This window comes from Patiria miniata, unplaced genomic scaffold, assembly GCF_015706575.1.
Source record: "Patiria miniata isolate m_02_andy unplaced genomic scaffold, ASM1570657v1 HiC_scaffold_6, whole genome shotgun sequence".
In the NCBI taxonomy this organism is placed as follows: Eukaryota; Metazoa; Echinodermata; class Asteroidea; order Valvatida; family Asterinidae; genus Patiria; species Patiria miniata.
The window spans coordinates 9,041,319-9,059,846 of NW_024037073.1; the positions used below are offsets into that span (position 1 = coordinate 9,041,319).

General features: G+C 40.6%; 1 protein-coding gene across 1 annotated transcript; it reads left to right on the forward strand.

The window, feature by feature from the left end:
• Nucleotides 1-11,504: 11,504 nt before the first annotated feature.
• LOC119742485 (basic phospholipase A2 KBf-VA-like) lies at nucleotides 11,505-16,406 on the forward strand. Its single transcript, XM_038218426.1, has 4 exons — nucleotides 11,505-11,637; nucleotides 12,696-12,849; nucleotides 14,453-14,589; nucleotides 15,904-16,406. Exons 1-4 carry the CDS (start codon nucleotides 11,589-11,591, stop codon nucleotides 16,047-16,049), a joined length of 486 nt encoding a protein of 161 aa, XP_038074354.1. The 5' UTR covers nucleotides 11,505-11,588; the 3' UTR covers nucleotides 16,050-16,406.
• Nucleotides 16,407-18,528: the final 2,122 nt, after the last annotated feature.

The following is an 18,528-nucleotide window of genomic DNA, read 5'->3' on the forward strand; positions in this document are numbered from 1 at the left end:
GACGAGTGGCAGAGTCTTGTGGGAGATAGGTTTTTATTATCTATATTTCCAAATTGTAACAAAAAACACTCAATCTTATTCTAACAACAACGGAACGACATGGACCTATTTCGAATAACTTTGCTTGCTTTCCACATTATGCTTGCTTAATGGTGAATTCGAATGACCAAACTTACACAGCTGGAAGCTCCGGCAAATTTGGATGCTCGTTTGTGCAATTTTAATTTGAATGCCCTATTTTTGAAATTGCATTATTGAAATATAAAATCGCATACTTCTAATGTGAAATTGATTGGTGTTTTTTAAGTAATTGAATGTTGGTCTCAACGTGCATTCAAATTTGTACGAAAATGGGTGATTGGTTTCCAATTTGGCCGCCAAATCTGCTAACGTGGCCGGAAAAACCTATACAACGAGCATGTAAGGTTAGAGGAACCATTGGCGTATAACTAGTGTTAAACTAAGGGGTCGGGACGGGGCACCTGAGGGCACTGAAGACAAATGATATAATGTGGTCAATTCAAGGTTTCAAACGGGGGGGGGCGACCTGGGGGCACAGACACCCGCTGGGGGGGAGGGGGTACGTGCCCTCCCCCTTCCCACACGCACACCCACACATTTTAGCACATAAAGTTTACCAATGCACATGGTTGGGTGTACCTATGTTCGACTGACTTCTGATGCTACCTATGAGATACATGTAATTTAATGAATGAACTTCGAAGTTCATAACATGAACATTCGTTTCCTTTGTTGTATGTTTTTCGATTAATAAATTAAGTAGGTCGTCCAACCTTCACTTATTCTAAAAAAAAAAAAGAAAAACAAATGAAAAACAAAAACGCGAATCAGAATTTGAGTAAAAAATTTAGAAACATATATTCTGAACAACATCGAAAGTGTATTTTTCAAGATCTACACTGTTATTTCGGTTGTGTAAAAATCAAACGGTTGTGTACTATATGAACCTAGCAACCTGTTGTGTAAACTGTTGTTTACACAACTTGTGTAAAATATTACACAACTTGTGTAAAATATTACACAACTTGTTAATTTTTTTTACACAACTGGTTGCTAGGTTCATATAGTACACAACCGAAATAACAGTGTTATAATGAAAGTTCTGGTAATCGGAATGCATTTCCCAAAAGCGAACGCATTTCTAAAAATCGATACATCCTTAAATCAAATTAATGCATCTTTAAATCAAATATATCTTTAAATCAAATGTGTATTTTACCAGCCCGGCTGCAATGCATTTCCTAAAACCGAACGAAATTTTTACAAACCGAACGTCTTTACGTTTTGAACGCATTTCCTCAAACCGAAATTTTACAAACCGAACCTTCTTCAACGTTTTGAATGCATTTTGTTCGACATAAAACATCCGTCGGTTACGAATTAGGCACATGTGAGCATGTATGTGTGTACATGTACATACACATGTATGTATTCGACATCTGAAAATGCATTCGATCTTTTTGACCGTGTTCGGCCCAGTTCATGGCCGATTACCGAAGTGGCATAGATAGTCTCTGCTCTAGAATAGCGATAAAACCTTGCTCCCCTAGGAGAGTGCAGCGCGGTGTACAAGTACAAGGGCGGATCCAGAACACAATTTTTTTGGGGGGGAGGCAAAAAAAATATGTGGTCCCCAAAAAGTGAACCAAAAATTTTACAGCGAGGGGGTTCGGGGCCCGCTTAAGGGCCCCGAAATTTTCTTGGATTCTAGATGCTCTGTGGTGCGATCTGAGGCAATTTAAGACCACTTTAAACAATGTTTTTTGAGGAAAAGTTGGTGGTGTATTCATTGCCTGCCTTTATTGCGAAGTCACTGGGAAAAAAAATTGATTCTTTTTTTGGGGGGGGGGGACATGGCCCCCTTTGCCTCCCCCCCCCCCCCCCCGATCCGCCCTTGTACAAGTATCCCGTCGCTGCGGTGCTAACTTTGCTGATTTCAGGCGCAATTCAAAACATGACTCGGCAAATTTTGAATTGAAATCGAGATCCCAGAATATTGTTTATTCGGAATATATTGAACATTCACTGAGCTAAGTTGTTAAAGGGAATGTACATCATTGGCTTTTGCTGTAATTTTCAGAAATGAACTATTTGAGAGGTTAGTATAATAGATCAAATATTGTTACACTGACATTTTTGAAGTTTGGTGTTCGAAAAGGTTGGAAAAAACCAAGAAAAACAAAAATGTTCCATTAGTCTGGTTCCCTGACTCCACAAAAGATAAAATGATCAATTTATAGATGATGGAAAATTGTAAGGCAAGGGAACCAGTCTAGCTGGCCTGCACCCGTTCATGAAAATGTAACCAATATCAAACAAAATTTGGACTGAAAAAAAAAGGTAAACTTGGAGCAGTAGTTGAAAAATAGTTAGGTTTTTCCAACGCTGGTCGGCCAACCACCGTTGGAAATGTTCACACCAAGTGCCATAATTTTACAAGATGCTTGAGACTGTCATTTACCAACATCCTAGTAAGGTATTTCGTAAAAACTTGGTAGTTTTATTTTTCGATGTTTGCAAATGTTGTATATTCCCTTTAAGCACCGAGAACTGTTGTTGCTTCAAACGAAAAGAAAAATGCACAAATGACAAATGATCTACTCTACCTTTCAATCCGGCTAGGAGCCTGGTTACTGATCGCCAATATAAATGGCAATGTCCCTTGTCGGAATAACGTGTATATTGTTGATGTACCCTAACGTGGCGCGGCCCCTAACGTGGCGCACTTTGATTTTTCGCCTGTAGCACCTATCTACTAGAGCAAAAGTTTTAACTGAAATTTCACAGGAAGTGAAATTTCATGAAGTGCTAAACACTCCCGTTCATAAATCGCGAGTTTATCTGCCCGTTACAAAGTTAGAAGAAAACATTATTTTGGCGTGATTTTCCGATTTTATTTTCAAGTGCAAAGTGAACCCTTTGAAAATGCCCCCCCCCCCCAAAAAAAAAATAAGAAAATATCTTTTGACAAATTTCTGGTTGGGTATTATGAGTAGAGATGGTAATGATTTATCAGAATTTATCAACTTTACTTTATCAATTTATTAACTTTACAGAAATGCTCAAATGTTAATTTGGAATTTTCTGAGATTTATTTTAGTGCGCCACGTTAGGGAACACTCAGTTAATTTTTTGCCCAAATTCCGGACGCCATCGATTTTGAATTTCGGATTAAATTTCATTGACACCGGAATTGTGCACATGAATGAACGATTCGACTTTTATTCAAAGAAATTTCTATGTACAGTCACCAGACTCTATTCAGTAATGTCCCCGTCAAAACCAAAGTAAACAATCCTCGTGCGTAACGCACGGCTACACCATCGTACAGTGTGGCAGGGACACCAACAAGTAACACAACAACTAAAAAAAAAATTTTAAATTGATAAATATTCTGATTGAATTTCGTTAAAAGATACTTGTTGGTGACGTATCACATATTCTAGCAAATTGATAAAAATGTACAATATTACAATATGCAATTTTGAGGGAAATGGGCAAAATACTGCATAAATAATTTCACTTGATCATAATATTCACAATACACAAACCGACAATTTTCATTTTCAGACCCACAACGAAAAATATTGTTAACGCTGGGCTTATTGTGAGGAGTTGTGCTGGGAATCCATGAAGATGTTATTTTCAACATAATTTCTAAACAATTTAATGGGACATTCCGTGACATGAGCCTTCCAGATGAAAAGTTTGTGGGTGCACACCAATACATAAATTCCCATAGGCACCAAAGATAAATACCCCAATTTAAACAAATCGGGGAACATACTCTGAACCCTCACAGGTGATCAAAACATACATCAAATGAAAGCTGAATTATAATTAATTAATCCTCTTTACCTTTTTGGAAATCTTTTTTTGGTGGGGGGGGGGGTTGACTTATGACTTTTAGGTGATTTTTCCCTCCAACGATGATCACCCCATCGCCATTTTGAAAAAAACCAACAAAAAAAACCCAGATTCCTTCCACTCCATATCAATATAGATTCCATTCAAATATTTTGTTCAGAAATCCAAATTCAGGAACATGGACCCTTCACTTCTACAAATACAGACCCTCAAGTGCAGGGGCCAAAATTCTTTATTATTAGAGATAAACTAGTACATGTATACAAATCGTAATTTGGCCGGATTAGGTCGCGCCTATTTGGGCTGCCTCTCATATGTACTGCGATCGGGAAATTTCCAGCGTAATAAAGACTTGACGAAACTTTATTTGATTTATTTGATTCAATTATTTTATTTTAAATCTTAAAACATAAAATAAAAGCTAAAAGTTGGACAGGCTGCCACGGATATGTAAACGTTTAAAAAAAACAATTGTCATCAGACATTTATCCAAACCCCTGCCAATAAAACAGATTTAAAATTCCATTCATAAAGTACTATTGAAAAGTAAATTGTACAAATCATACGAGACGAGACATGACGAGACATGACGAGACGAGACAAGACGGGGAGATAAGACAAGACTCAGCAAAAAAATCACAGAGAGAAACATTGGACAAGCCAGACAGATACAAAAATATAAAAACGAACTAATAAATAAATACTCTTACAACCCAACAAACAAACAAACAAACAAACAAAACAAACAACCAGACTCAATAACGGGAATGAATGACAAACGGGCTAAAAAGATTGTTACAAACAAAACAAAACAAAACCGAGAAACAAAAGCAATCCCATTCCCCAGAGAGAAAAATGCAAACCATAAAAACAAACAACCTAGTTGACATACATAGGTCTACACTCACATTAAATACACACACTAAAGAAACAACAAGAAAATACCCGGGAACAAAATGAAATAAGACACAATTTTACATTGACGATAAAATAAATATGACTGCAACAATTCCTCCCTCAGTTTTGAAAGAAAAGATTCACAACCTTCAATAGTTAAAACTTTTTCTAATTTTAACACGGTGACTTCGGAGAACATCAATGAGGCAATTGAACAGTTCTCTTATCTTGTAATCCATGTGTCTATCAGTTCTAAGTTTCAAGTGGTGAAACGTTAAAGGCTGTGCGACGGAGCTGCCCTGCAATTCATTCCTGAAATTATTGTTGCATTCCCTATTAGTTCATTAACTTTATATTAGAATCAACATTATTATCTATGATAACGAATTTGGCGGGAAACAGAGCTTTCACACAGTGACTTTACTGGTTTATTTAACTTCGTGGGGATTCCTCCAACGTCAGGCTTTTCCTTGGTTTCAACACCGGTGTCGGAGTCTCACAACACTAACTGGGGGAACCAAGTATGCCAAAGATCTTAGCTGAACCGAGTGGCACGGTACGAGCTTTCGCTTCGCAGAGACGGCCGGACTGAAGCGGGAGCGGACCGCTACAGTGACGGGGAAGCAACAGCTGGACGGGGCCAGCGAGTGTACCGGATCACACTATAGTTCGAGCCATGGTGTGCATAGTCAACCGGGGCCAGTGGCGTAGCCAGGAATTTTTCAGTGGGGGGGGGGGGGGGGGGGGGGGGGCTGGGGGGCTGGAACATTTCATGGGGGGGGGGCGTCATGTAGATCAATGATAATTTTGTTAGAAACTCAAAATCTCAGTGGGGGGGGGGGACATGGGGGCGACAAGGTTTCATGGGGGGCTGTCGCCCCCCCCCCCCCCCCCCCCCCCCCCCCCCCCCTCCCCCGTGGCTACGCCACTGTGTACTGTACATGTACGTCATGTAGGCCTACGTGTATCCAATCGCTATAAAACTGGACTATTCAACCACTGGACTCCAAGACTACGAGGACCGCAGCCTGTGATGTGATGTCTGCCCAAACCTGATGTTTTCTTTCGCTCGTACCCCCCGCCCTGCAAACAGGGCGGGGGGGGGGGAGCGAATGTTTTTCTCAGCTACCTCACGTGACAGGCACAACCTCGTATGTCACATGTCATCCACCTCATCCAGAAAACGACAAAACCACGGTCATCTTTGTGGCTTCCAAAACTGCAACCTGTCATTCCCAACAGCATATCAGCTGGCAAAACACAAGAAAACTGAAGGTCACCAGTGCAAAAGAGGAAGACCGTCACTGAACTAGACACACATGTACATGATGTTCAAGTACATGTACATGCAAGTGCATGTACATGTTCAGTTTTTATTAATCGAAATTAGGGGTGGGTGGGTGGGTGGGTGGGTCAAAATAATTTGGAAAAAAAGTCGAAATTTTAAAACATTGAAAATTCTGAATGGCCCCTTACGGTCACCTTCTTCGTGAACTGCTGGGAGAAATTAGAAACTAGGCTTTCACGTACATGAACAAGTATTACTGGAGCAACAGACGTGAAACGAAAATGTGATCGGAATTTGACTTTACATGTTTTAAGCGTATAATTGAACTTCGGTCTACAGGCATACTTCAACACGAAATAATTCATCAAGACGATAAATATTCGTCAAAATAAATGCAGTGAACTTAGGTGGGTGGGGACACGCCTCTTCCCTAAAGGCTTGTTCCCCGCCCGCCCTCCCTTACCTCCCACACGCCCCAGGCTTTGGGGGAAGGTATTTATATATTTTTTGGGGGGTGGGGTGTTTAAATCCATCAAGGCCGCTCCAGAAAATGAGCACACCCTAAATATATGGACCCAATTTTAGCTGTTGCTCAAATGGCTTGGATAGCGGAAGCAAATGAAGGTTTTCCCTGCCCAAAAGGTACTAAATGATCGTTTGGGCAAAGCATACTATCCATCATAATAGCAGAACTCCACTGGCGCCACAATATTGCGCAAGTTCACAATATCACAGACGTGTCGTGATTTTAGATAGTTTGAGAGAAATATCGATTCTGCACTGCCTGAGGATTTAGAAAATACATCCTCTGCATGGAGTCTGGATATTTTACAGTGTTTGTGCTAGACGTCAGTCGAAGTGCCGCGCTTAGCCGCGGCAACGCTAAAAACGAACAAAACGGACGGAGTAGAGCAAGCAAAATGTATAGCGTGTAGCGGCGCAATTTCATCGTAGTAGAACACTGCTGGCTTGAACACATTTTTGCTCGGGAGTAGGCGGTGCTGAAGCATATTCCAGCACCACAATCCAAAAAGTTGGGGTGCTGTAGCACCCTCAGCACGAAAGAAGGAAACTCAAATGGTGCCCCCTATTTTTTGAAGAAGTTCTGCATGTAGCGCTTTCCAGTTCTAGAGCCCAATTATAATAAGCCTTCTTTTAGTGAAAGAATCATTCAAATCGCTCATATACTTTTCCAGTTATGGAATTTTGAATAAAAATTTCGTTTTTAACCTTGCCCACGGATCACATTTAAGGTACGTGATATTTCAGTAAGATTTATTCCGTGTCGTATCCTTAAAATGATATCAGAATTCATCCCACATGTCTTTCGGTGTAGCCAAGTAGAAGGCAGGGTAAAACTTTAAACTGTTGATTTTGTAAAGCATGATATTTTAACATTGGAAGCAGCAGGTTTTTAAATAAATGTTATAAGTGCAAGTTATCATGGTTATAAGGGCGTTCTGATGTGTTTCGTTTTGCTGAAATATCGGTAAACTTTATTTTGATCAGTGGACAAGCTAAAAACGGTGTTTGTGTTCACAATTACAAAACTGGAAAAGTACATGAGCGATTTGAATGATTCTTTCACTAAAAGAAAGATTATTAATTGGGCTTTCATATCCTAGATTTGGAAAGCGTTACATGCAGAACTTTTTAAAATAAAATTAGGGGGCACCATTTTGGTTTCCCCTTTTTTAGTCACCCTGTTTTGTACGGGTCTAGTTCCTCCGTCTTGTTAGCCACAGAGCGATGCGTGCTAAATCTCCTGAAAAGTGTGTGCTATGAATTAGAATTCTATAAACTATTTTCCACTTGACCTTTCCTATGGAAGCAGGACAAGAAAATCAAAATCACAAACTATAGAAATTATTATAAATATCACCTGAGTAGCTACAAATTTAATTGAAACGAATACTTACAGCCTCCCGCTTGGCATCTGGGAAGTAATCCTAGAACGGTGATAATGAGTATCGGCAACACTGACTCACGAAATGCCCGTTGACGCATATGCCTCTTCGTACCACTGAGTCAAGGTTCGCCTGGAGTTCCGAGAGCTTCTTGGATTATTTCAGGTTTTGTCCCCGTCTACGTGCGTGCGGCAAGCCTGTTCCATGCAACTGACTTGGGTGGAGTGTATTTGAGTCCGCAGCCTGACAAACTGTGGAAATTGCCTATGAGTATGAATTAACAAGGACACCTGTTGAATGGTCACAATCTGACTCCATCATTCCATTGAAATATCAGTCTGTTATTGAACTCGTGCCCGACCATGCGGGTTGCTATTGTTAAGACACCACAATAAATGTAGTCTTTTATCCCTGATTCCCTGAATGCATTCGTACCGTGAATGTCACACAATTGGACCCAAAGGCAGACCCAGAACCAAATTTTCGGAGCGGGGGAAGAGGGCTCGGGTATTTATTTTTTTTCAAAATGGGGAAAGGGATAAAGTATAGAATATCGTGCGCTAGTACCACAATATAATATTAAAACTAAAAGGTGTGTCGTTGATGGCTTGCGAGGGCGATAAGCAAAGTTTTAATAAGTTATTTCTTGAAAATAACTTTCAAAAACATCTTTTTATTCGGGGGCAATGACCCCGGTTGCCCCTCCCCGCCCCCAATCGGGATTTGCCAGTGATTGAAGTGCAAACGATTCAACTACTGCAATGCTGTCAAACTGCAAGAGAAATAAGAACTAGGCTTTCACTCATCTACCAGGACAATATAATTATTAACGGAAGCAACCGGTGTGAAGCGATGAAACATTCCAGTTTCTGTAAGATTTGAAGGATTTTGACATTATTGGCGTTCTCACTTCACTTCAACGCGATAATGCCTTCATCCAGACGATTTGCAAACACGTATAGTACCTTCAGTTCATCATCATCATCATCAGGCTGTGGTCATCCATTGTTGGATGAAGCCCTCAAGCAGTTTCCATTCTCTTCTGTTTGTCATTTTACTCCATAGGCCTATTGCCGTTTTCATATATGTGGTGATTTCATCTCTCCATCTCCTTTTTTGTGTCTACCTCTTCTTCTTCTGCCTGTCCTTCGTTGCCATAATTCTGTGGGTCTCTTGGTCCATCTGTTGTCTTGTCTTCTTGCTAAGTGCCCTGCCCATCTCCATTTCATTTCCTTGATCTTCTCTATGATATCCTTGATTTTTGTTTTTTGTCATATGAAGATATTTCTGATTTTGTCCTGCAATGATAGATTGATCATTCTCCTTTCCATAGCTCTCTGCCTCTTAATGTGAAGGTCATTGTCCATGACCTTCATAATTATTAAGAGTCCTCAAATGCAGTGGCGTAAGAAAGGTAGGTGGGGACACGCCCCCTCCCCTCGGAGCTTATAACCCCCTAGACACCCCCCCCCCCCCCCCCCCCCCACACCACACACACACACACCCATGCACACACACACCCACACACACACACCCAGGGGCAAATGTTCATACCTTTCCCCTGAAGGTTTTTTCCTTTTATTTAAAAGTTTCATTGACGTCACGCATTCTGTACTCAAGATTAACAAATAGCAAGGTTCACCGTGACACATCCCCAACATAATAGGAGTGGGACGGGTTTTCATCGAAACTAGTCGTGCGTTACGCCAATTCCAGTGAAGTTTCGTTTTAATAAAAAAGCTATTAACGTTTTACCCTTTGCAACTTTTCCTCTTAAAATCTCAGTAGGCCGATAAATCCTTGCCATCTATCGATCATAAACATAATAGTGGAGGGGCCAATGTACTTCCGTTGGCATGACATGTTAATTTTTGGCAATCAAAGGGTTAGAGCAGGGTTAAAACTTTATCTCCAGCCTCAATTGTGGAAAGACTTTGGCAGTTACGCATTGTGAATAAGGCTCAGTTGACTTGCCTCGGCCAGCGATTCAAAAGCGTTGCCGTCTGATGGAATGATAGCCAATGATGCTGCTGTGGCTATTAAATCCCCGATAATTATGCGTGGCTTGGACTGTTTTGTGGATTGTGGCGGTGGCATTAGGAAGGGGCTTCCGGATGGTTTGTAGACAGATGTTGCTACTCCACCTAAGCTCAGTATTCAGGACTTTGATGTTCTGGTCATCAGATATGGAAGTTGACTGGATGACAGTCCCAGTTTTGACCCCTCCACCCCCAAAAAACGCACTCCCATACTTCTCGTAGGGGCGCTCATCATTGTCAGTGTCATACCGTGGATTTTTGGTCTGTTGTTGGGACCATGGTGCATTTCTTGTAGGCAAAGGACACCGCACCTGGTGTTCTTGCAGATATTGGTAAGAAGGTAGTCTACGTTGGCCATATCCCCTCAAAGTTAGCAGATATTACTGTCAGCGCCGGCCTTAACAAAGGCTCCACTGCTGTGCCCTGCTGGGAATGGCGATGTTCGGGTGAAAGGGTGGATGCAAAATAGGCCCAACTTCAAACGCGTTTTTCTCGAAATATCAAAAACTTACAAAAACTTAGATAGGTCAGATCGTGGTACGATCGACGAATTGTTTCCAAACATCACCAGCAATAAAACCTCAGTTTAAAAGTTAAAAACATTCAACAAAGTCCTTTTGAAGGCCCGTCTTTAAAAAAAAAGTGGATTCTATAAATTACATTGTTTGCCTACCCAGGGTTGTCAATACAGATATTGTGTACTATAGTTGACGACTGTTGTTGAAACAAGTATTCTGTGTCATTTTCTTTGCTGTTCCAAACAGTCAGAATACACAATAAGGCCACACAAAAAAGTATTCGGTCTCTGGTCAGACCAGAGTTCCGGAATTGATGCGGCGGCGCGTTTTTTTTTTTTTTTTTGCCTTTTTTTTTGGGGGGGGGAGCTTGGATTGTACAGACAAGGTGGGTACTATTTTGCTTTTGTTGTGTCCTTATATACATTGGGGACCTCCATATTTTGCCTTGGTGCCCTCCATCATTTGCCTTGGTGCAATTTTCCCATTCCTTGGTAAAAAAAATTCCTTGGCGCGCATGATTAAAATCGACGCGCGCGCTGACCCGAGACCGACTTATTTTTTTTTTGGCCTAAACTGTTTTTTTTGTTGTTGTTGATGAAACAGGTTTTAGGGTCATGAATTTTAAATGGTGATATTCTTTGAACAGACTGAGCAATGTTTTCATCTAAAAGTAGCTTACGACATTGGCTTTCCAGTCTTTATTATGTTTGGTGCTACCTATTTTTTTAAATATCAAACATAATTTTTTTTGGGGGGGGGGTTAGGTTCCGCCTTTAGAGTCAACCTGTAGTGGCGTAAAGCACCGTGTAAAACTTGCTGTTTATAAACAGAAACTTATAGTTTAATCCTTTATCTATTTAATCCTAGACTATCTGTTATCAATATCTTCGAACGGAACCGTCATTATGATGAAAGCTTAACTATAAGATGATTACGATAAGAGTGGTTTATAAAGTTTTGGTTTGGTGAATGGAAAAGGAGAGTTTAGCAAAGTCCGACTCTATTATAGTGTCAAAAGCTTCGCCAGCGTACTGTAAGCCAATTTATTACGATGACTTCCTTGGGGTTATACGTGTTCCTTGCGTTGGCCGTTTGTGTAGGTAGGTGAAAAATTACCATTGTAGCATCATTGATTTACTGTTGTGCATTTTTTCAACCAGCATGTTTTTTTGTTGAAGCAAGAAATTTGCTCCAAACCGTATGTTGGGTGCAGTGCATGACGACATAGCTTGTTGAAGAAAACGCGGAAAACGTAAGTGTAGTTTTCGGGGTGTCGTAGCCGGATTTCAATGTAGCCCCCTTTTATTGATAGCGTTTAGCTGACGGCAAAATGCCACAGGGTATTGGAGACCAACCGTATCTGAACTATATAGAAGGTTTTTCTCACACCACCGCCAGGTATACGCCACGGCATTTTATTTGGTAATTGCTGGCATCCATGCTAGATCAATTCTTTGAACCATAACAAACCGAGATGTGGGTGGATGACATCGTAAATTTTGATCCTAAATATACCTAATTTGCATAAATCGTTAATAGCTGCCGTGAAATATATGTTGATTTCATTTTGGTGATTCTACTTACACATCCTTCCCTCAATAACATTTTCTAAAGCATACGAGTGACTGAATATTAGTGAGGACATAGTATAACGATCCAAAATGGCGACTATTATACCCAAAAGCTGCGCGCATTTACCTTGTCTCCAGATATCTTCAAGTAGTCTTGCCAAACTTCAGTATTGATGAGCACTTAAGTAACAATGCGTGTTCATGCACGAGTCACGTGATTGTGCCACGTCATTTCTGGAAGGAGTAGAGTTTTGAGTTTTAAAATAAAATCAGGTTTTTGACACGAGTGACCCCATGATGATATTTTACCCCAGTTTGGTCACGTGACATGTTGGGGCTGGGTAAAGTTTGGTTGAAATCGGTTGGAATATGTAGGTGCAATAGACAATGTCAACGTTTGTTACTAACTAACTAACTAACTAACTCCCCGAGAGACATGATGATTTGTTATGCTAAAAAACACACGAGAATTTTGCTATTGTTTGTACCCACGTTTAATATAGCGCCCCCATTTGGTAAAAAAAAAACCCAAATGGTAACTTCCGTCAGTTTGATACGAACTTATTGGTCTCGTGACTTGTTTATAGCGGCTGCCCCGCAGCCCAAGAGTGTAATCGAGTTTGGGGACATGATCCGCTGTCTGACGGACCGTAACATTATCAGTTCTTGGTTGGACTACGATGGATATGGCTGCTACTGCGGCTTCGGTGGGACAGGCACTCCCCTGGATGACACAGACAGGTCAGAGGTCAACAATCTTTGAGAATTTTGAACATTAATAAACGATAGGCTTTCTTGGCAGCAGTTTATAAACATTTTAACCCGTTCAGTGATCATCTTATTTGAGGATGATATACAACATTTGACTTTGCTGTAATTTTTTTTTTAAATGGATTTGGAAATTTGATTTGTTCAAAATGGTTTTGAACACCCTCGGGGCGCATAGGACTATTGGTTTCGCCTTGGGTGCTATGCGCTCCTTGGTTGTTCAAAACGTCATATCACACATCACAACAGTCATCAACAATTGTTAATTGATATTTAATTTGAAGACTGAATCTTTTTTTACTGTCAGATTTTGTGTTTGTTTAATAAGGAATACACTGAGTCTGTTTCTAAATGAGAATGGTGAATTATGTCTGTATTCATTTGCAGCCTTTCATTCATGTGACCTACTCATATGAATACGTTAAAAAAAACAAGTGCGAGCGCACTCTGGCGAAAAATGTGAAAAACGCCGGTGGCAAATATGGAACACAATACTTTTCACAATACTGACCGACCGGCACAAAGGTGACTTGTAGAAGCTCATGCCAGAGCTTAGGCCTGGTATGCGCGCGCGTCGCCGTAGCCATGCGCGTCGGCAAAATGAAACAGTTTTTTTTTTCAATCAAAGATGATGTCTCAAAACCGCCAAACTCACTGGTTTGACTGGAATTCTGCTGCTGCATAATCTTAACGTGTTTTTAGATGGGGTTATGGTCGAAAATAAGCTTTATGTGGCCTCTCTGGACTCCCATATATTTGCACTAAAGTTTAGTCGGGCACCATTTGCAGTCATCAGCCGACATTTGAAGCAAAAAAAAAAACCAGGTAAATAAAAAAAAAAGCCGCGTCGCCGGATCACTTTTTGGGCAAGCTCCATACCAGAAACCGAAGACTTTTTTGGCCTTAACAAGCTAGTAGGTTAAATTTTGACTGGGATTCATTATGCAGTAATCCACGTACCAAAAACACAGCTTCAAATAGATGGGTTATGTTTTCTAGCTGTTCGCCCGCGCTAGTACATGAAATACACTCAACCTAAAAAGAAATTCATGTCCCCCATTAATACTTTTGTGTCTAACTAAAAAACTAATTACAATTGATCAGTACAGAAATTCCTTCGCAATCCAGCCTTACCCTTTGTTTAGCCCAAAACAGTGATAATGTGTACCGTATGCAAAATTTTATGACAAATGGTACCGACAAAAAGTTGCATTTTTTGCATACGTACGTGCGAGGTGAGTGTGAACCACAACTTGCACGTATACAAAAGTGCAACTGTTTTTCGGTATCATTTTGTCATAAATTGCATAAATTCGTACACATTATCACTCTTTTGGGCAAAATAAAGAGAATGACTGGATTACTTAGGAATTTCTGTACCGATTAGTTGTTATTTGAGCGAGATGTGCTCAGTACTTTTTGAGTTAGACAAAAACGTATTGGAAGGGGGGACTTTCTTTTTGGTTGCGTGTATGACTTTCATGAACAGCGCCCCCATTCACTGAAAAAAATGGCCCAATCAGGGCGGTGGATCAAAGTGGTGGATTTCATCTGAATTGTGATTTCATTCTCCTAGGTGTTGTCAAGCGCATGATAACTGCTACGACGTGGTCATGAAGTCTGGTAAATGCCCATACGAGAGCCACGTGTACATTATCAACTACGATGCTACAATTGAGAATTGTAGACAGCCTGATGCAGTGGTAACATGCAGTACGTACAATGGGACTTTCAGTAGATTTGCGTGACAGTGACGATTATCCTTTTTTCAAAGTATATCGTTCTGTATCATCACTTTTATCAGAAGGAACTGTTCCAAGCAGCACTGAAAGTCGATACATGAATGTTGGTGGTATCTTACCAATTTCCCATAAGGTATTTTTTTCGGTATGTGGTATCATGAAAAGAAAAATCAAATTTGGTTGCTAATTTGGTTGTTTGCCCATCAATGCACGAGAAGTATTAGTAAATTTCAAGTTCTAACATATTTGGACATAGGCCCCCATACGTATTTCAATATTTGTGTGAAATAGGCATATATAATGAGAAGTAGCTGAAGACCGGAAGAACCTCTTGGATGAGGCAGTGGTACGACCAACTTGAATGTGATCTCTTGTCATTGTAAAAGTATTGTTTTAAAGGCAATATGGGATCATTTTAATTTGTCTAAAAAGTGAGTTATCGGATTATTATCAAAAAGCTTTACTTGGATTAAAGATGGTACTGGTCATGGTACTTTAACACTCCGTGAAATTATTCCGTCTGGCTGTTTTGCTGCCATTTATAAGTCTTTTTAGAAACTTGTTAATGTAAGACTAGGACGATCAGTCCATTTCAATTGTTGGAAATACAGAGTGCTATAGACGAAATCGTAATCTGCTTTCTCTAAATGTGTAATACCGACTGATTGAAAGTGCAATAGGTTAGGGGCTCCGTGCACAAGTAAAGTACCCCCTCATCGGTACGAAAGGGACAGTTAGGGAAGACATTCTAACGCACTGCCGACAGTCACACAAAGAAGCTATGGCTTTGTGTACATTCAGTCGTGCGTTCTTCGCGCCATAAGGGTGCCCTCAGCCTCCAGTCCGCGGTTGCCCACCACCCCCCCCCCCCCATCCCCGAGCTCTTAAAGGAGGTCAAAAAGCGCCCTCTCTGTTCGCGCACGGAGCCCATTGGTTCTTAAATTGTCTTCTTTTGGGTTTTTAGTCGTGTTATTATTGGAAACAAACAAAATTATGTATGAAAAGCAAATGATCCCATATGCTCTCTAAATTCCAAAGAGTGAAATGAGGGACTAGACGTTTTATAGTGAAAATCACTCTCATTTCAGATTTAAAAAGTCTGAAGAAAGATGAAACTCGCTCTTTACGATTGAAGAAATTTTATTCAAAAACGTCTGGTCCCTAGTTTCCGACTGTGAGAGTGAATCTTCACTCGAATGGAGGGAATTTTCACTCTTTGGAATTCAGAGAGTGCCTTTAAAGTCTCGTTTTAATGTTTTTCGATTTTGAACCCTTTTTTCACCAGAACGGGCTGAGGACTACGGATTCCTGGACAGCCCATGGAGCGAGTGTGCGGCGGCTATGTGCGAGTGCGACCGCGCCGGAGCCGAGTGCTTTGCCGCCAGTCACTACGACACGTCTTTGAAAAACTGGTCACAGGACTACTGCTAAGTCTAGTCACAAGCTTCGTCATGTACGGATTTCACACGCGCACATTATTCGGGAGGGACTGAACAAAATTTACATGTACTTAAATTTTAAAATGAGATTTTAAAGTTGTTTGATGTATGGGTGACCCTTGAAGGACACATAGTCTTCTTTTATCTTGTCAACTTTTTAAGACGTCGTATTAACCTCTTATTCCCGATTCTGCTTTTCTTTCTTTCTTTCTTTCTTTGAGATATGAGTGTTTTTTTAAAGAAATGAAACTTTTTAAAAGCCATCGCTTGTTTCCTTAACTTTGATTTTTATTCATTTTATTCGACGGAATTCATTTATGTATAAAATGGAAGCACTAGTTTTGTCCATGCCATGGGACTTTTTCGAAGGTAAAATAGTCTCTTGAATTTAACTAATATTATTCCTTTAATTTTATTTCAAATGTAAATTCGAGGCCACCATGAAACAAACATTACCTACAAGAGTCAAAGACATTTGCTTGCTGAGTCATTTAAGTTCGTGTTGAACACTAAACACTAAGAAGTCAACAGAGCTGTTGATTTGCAAATAATATTGCTACCATCACCATTTCCTCTTATAGACCATTCCCCAACCCCCACCTCCACCACTTTCCTGCTTTTCAAGCTTTGTTTTCAAGCGTACTCCGCAAGTGGCGCAGAACGCAGCTGTGCCGGCGCATTGTGAATTTAGGACTATGAAATGCTGACTCACTGGTAGCATAGCTATTGCGCATGTCTACATGAGGATTGTAAACGTCAACCAATAAAACGGTAAAAGGCACCTGATTTCATAGCAGTCCAAATTTCATGTGACACTAGAAAAAATTTAAGACCAGCCATGCAACCATGTCTTTATCATCCGTTTAAGACCGGCCACGTGACGGGCTCTCGACCAATGGGAATGGGTAAACTGTCTTAGGTATTTATGAATTGTTATTTAAGTGTTGCTTTGTGGGAAAACACGGCCTGTGTCCTTAAATATAGATTCCTCTTGGAAATGGGTCTGGCTCCAAGTTGCTATCGCCTTCACGATCATTATGTATTCAAGTCAGAAACATCTGTTCGTTCCGTTACATTGCACATAAATCCAATAATCTGTTCTGCGCGCAGGTGGCGCATACAGTAATCGTCTGTCTCTTCCGAGTGCAAGATTACCATAAGGCCATCTGGGTTCTCCATGACAGAGCAACGGATTTAATGAACTAGAAAGTTCCAGATTATATTAGTATCTGTAACCCGATTATGATAAGAGGACTGCTTAATAAAAGCCGATCGAGAACACAATATCAAATGTAAAATGCAGCCAGCTAAACTGCGTATTTTATCAGAGCATTTATAAAAGATATGCACACCGAAACCGTGACTGATCGAACAATGATGTGATATGTTTCTTTATAGCTTTCTTGAAAATACGAAAAAGGAATGAATTTGAAACCCTAACACGACAATAGGCCCTAAGGGTGCAACCCGGTAAATAAGCCAAACATCCCTCCGCCGAGCTCATGAATAAAAGTTATACATTCAAGTTTAGAGAGTTCTGACAGCAATGGAATCGGGGAATTGAAGACATTATGGCACCGGACCTCTGGCCTGTACTTAGGGCTTCCAATTTCTGAGCAATTCGGATGCAATTGGGTCCGAAAGTGGCGCTATATAGCCATGTTGTGGAGGGATATTTTTGTTTTTCAAATTGGCTGCTTTTCTAGGTTGGGAAATATCGTTTCCAAATAGGGGTGGTCTTTGAGAGAATTAATAAAAACTCGTTGGTTGATCAACCAACCAAAAATTTAAAGTAAAATGAAAGACGGCATGGTGATTTGTTTTCCTGTGCAGTCCGAACATCTGTGAGAGTTTTGAGTATTTTAAAAAGAATTGTGAAGTATTGGGATTTATCAATGGTGTCTATGGGAATTTATTTTCATGGTTGCACCCCTAAACCCAGCAAATCCAGCAATGAGATATGCGTCTGCAACCTCGTTCCCCATGGGTACGATCTTGCTGCGCCATGTTGTTTGTCATCATGCCTTGCGCATAGTCTATGGCCTTGCGCCAGGAACACGCACGCGCCCATATGGAGTCGAGGCAGATGCGTCTGCGTCCTTACAACAACGCAGACTGATGAACAACAAAAGAACCATCCTGTTACAACGCGTCATGTTCCATTTGGGCACGCTTAACGCCAGGCGGCATTAACTTGGAATTCAACGCGTTCCAGACGGCATTTGATTTTCTTCTGCGGGCCAGTGAAGTCATTTACCTGAACACGCATGCGTAGAACCTATCACGTGAATGAATTTTCTTTCTTAAATTGTGCGTAGTCAAACCCTACACTGATCGATGAAATAATGTCTCTTTTTCCTTCCTGCTTGATGGCTCTGCAAGGTTGTTTTTATTGGAAGTTAAGTCTGAGAACCATTCCATTACCAACTGACGCATGCGCATAATGGCAATTGACTATTCCTAGTTGTAAA

Coding starts and splice junctions, on each gene's coding strand:
- LOC119742485 (XM_038218426.1), top strand. CDS start 11,589: ATGACTTCCTTGGGGTTATACGTGTTCCTTGCGTTGGCCGTTTGTGTA. Junction 12,850..14,452: donor CCCCTGGATGACACAGACAG/GTCAGAGGTCAA, acceptor TCATTCTCCTAG/GTGTTGTCAAGCGCATGATA. Junction 14,590..15,903: donor TGATGCAGTGGTAACATGCA/GTACGTACAATG, acceptor TTTTTTCACCAG/AACGGGCTGAGGACTACGGA.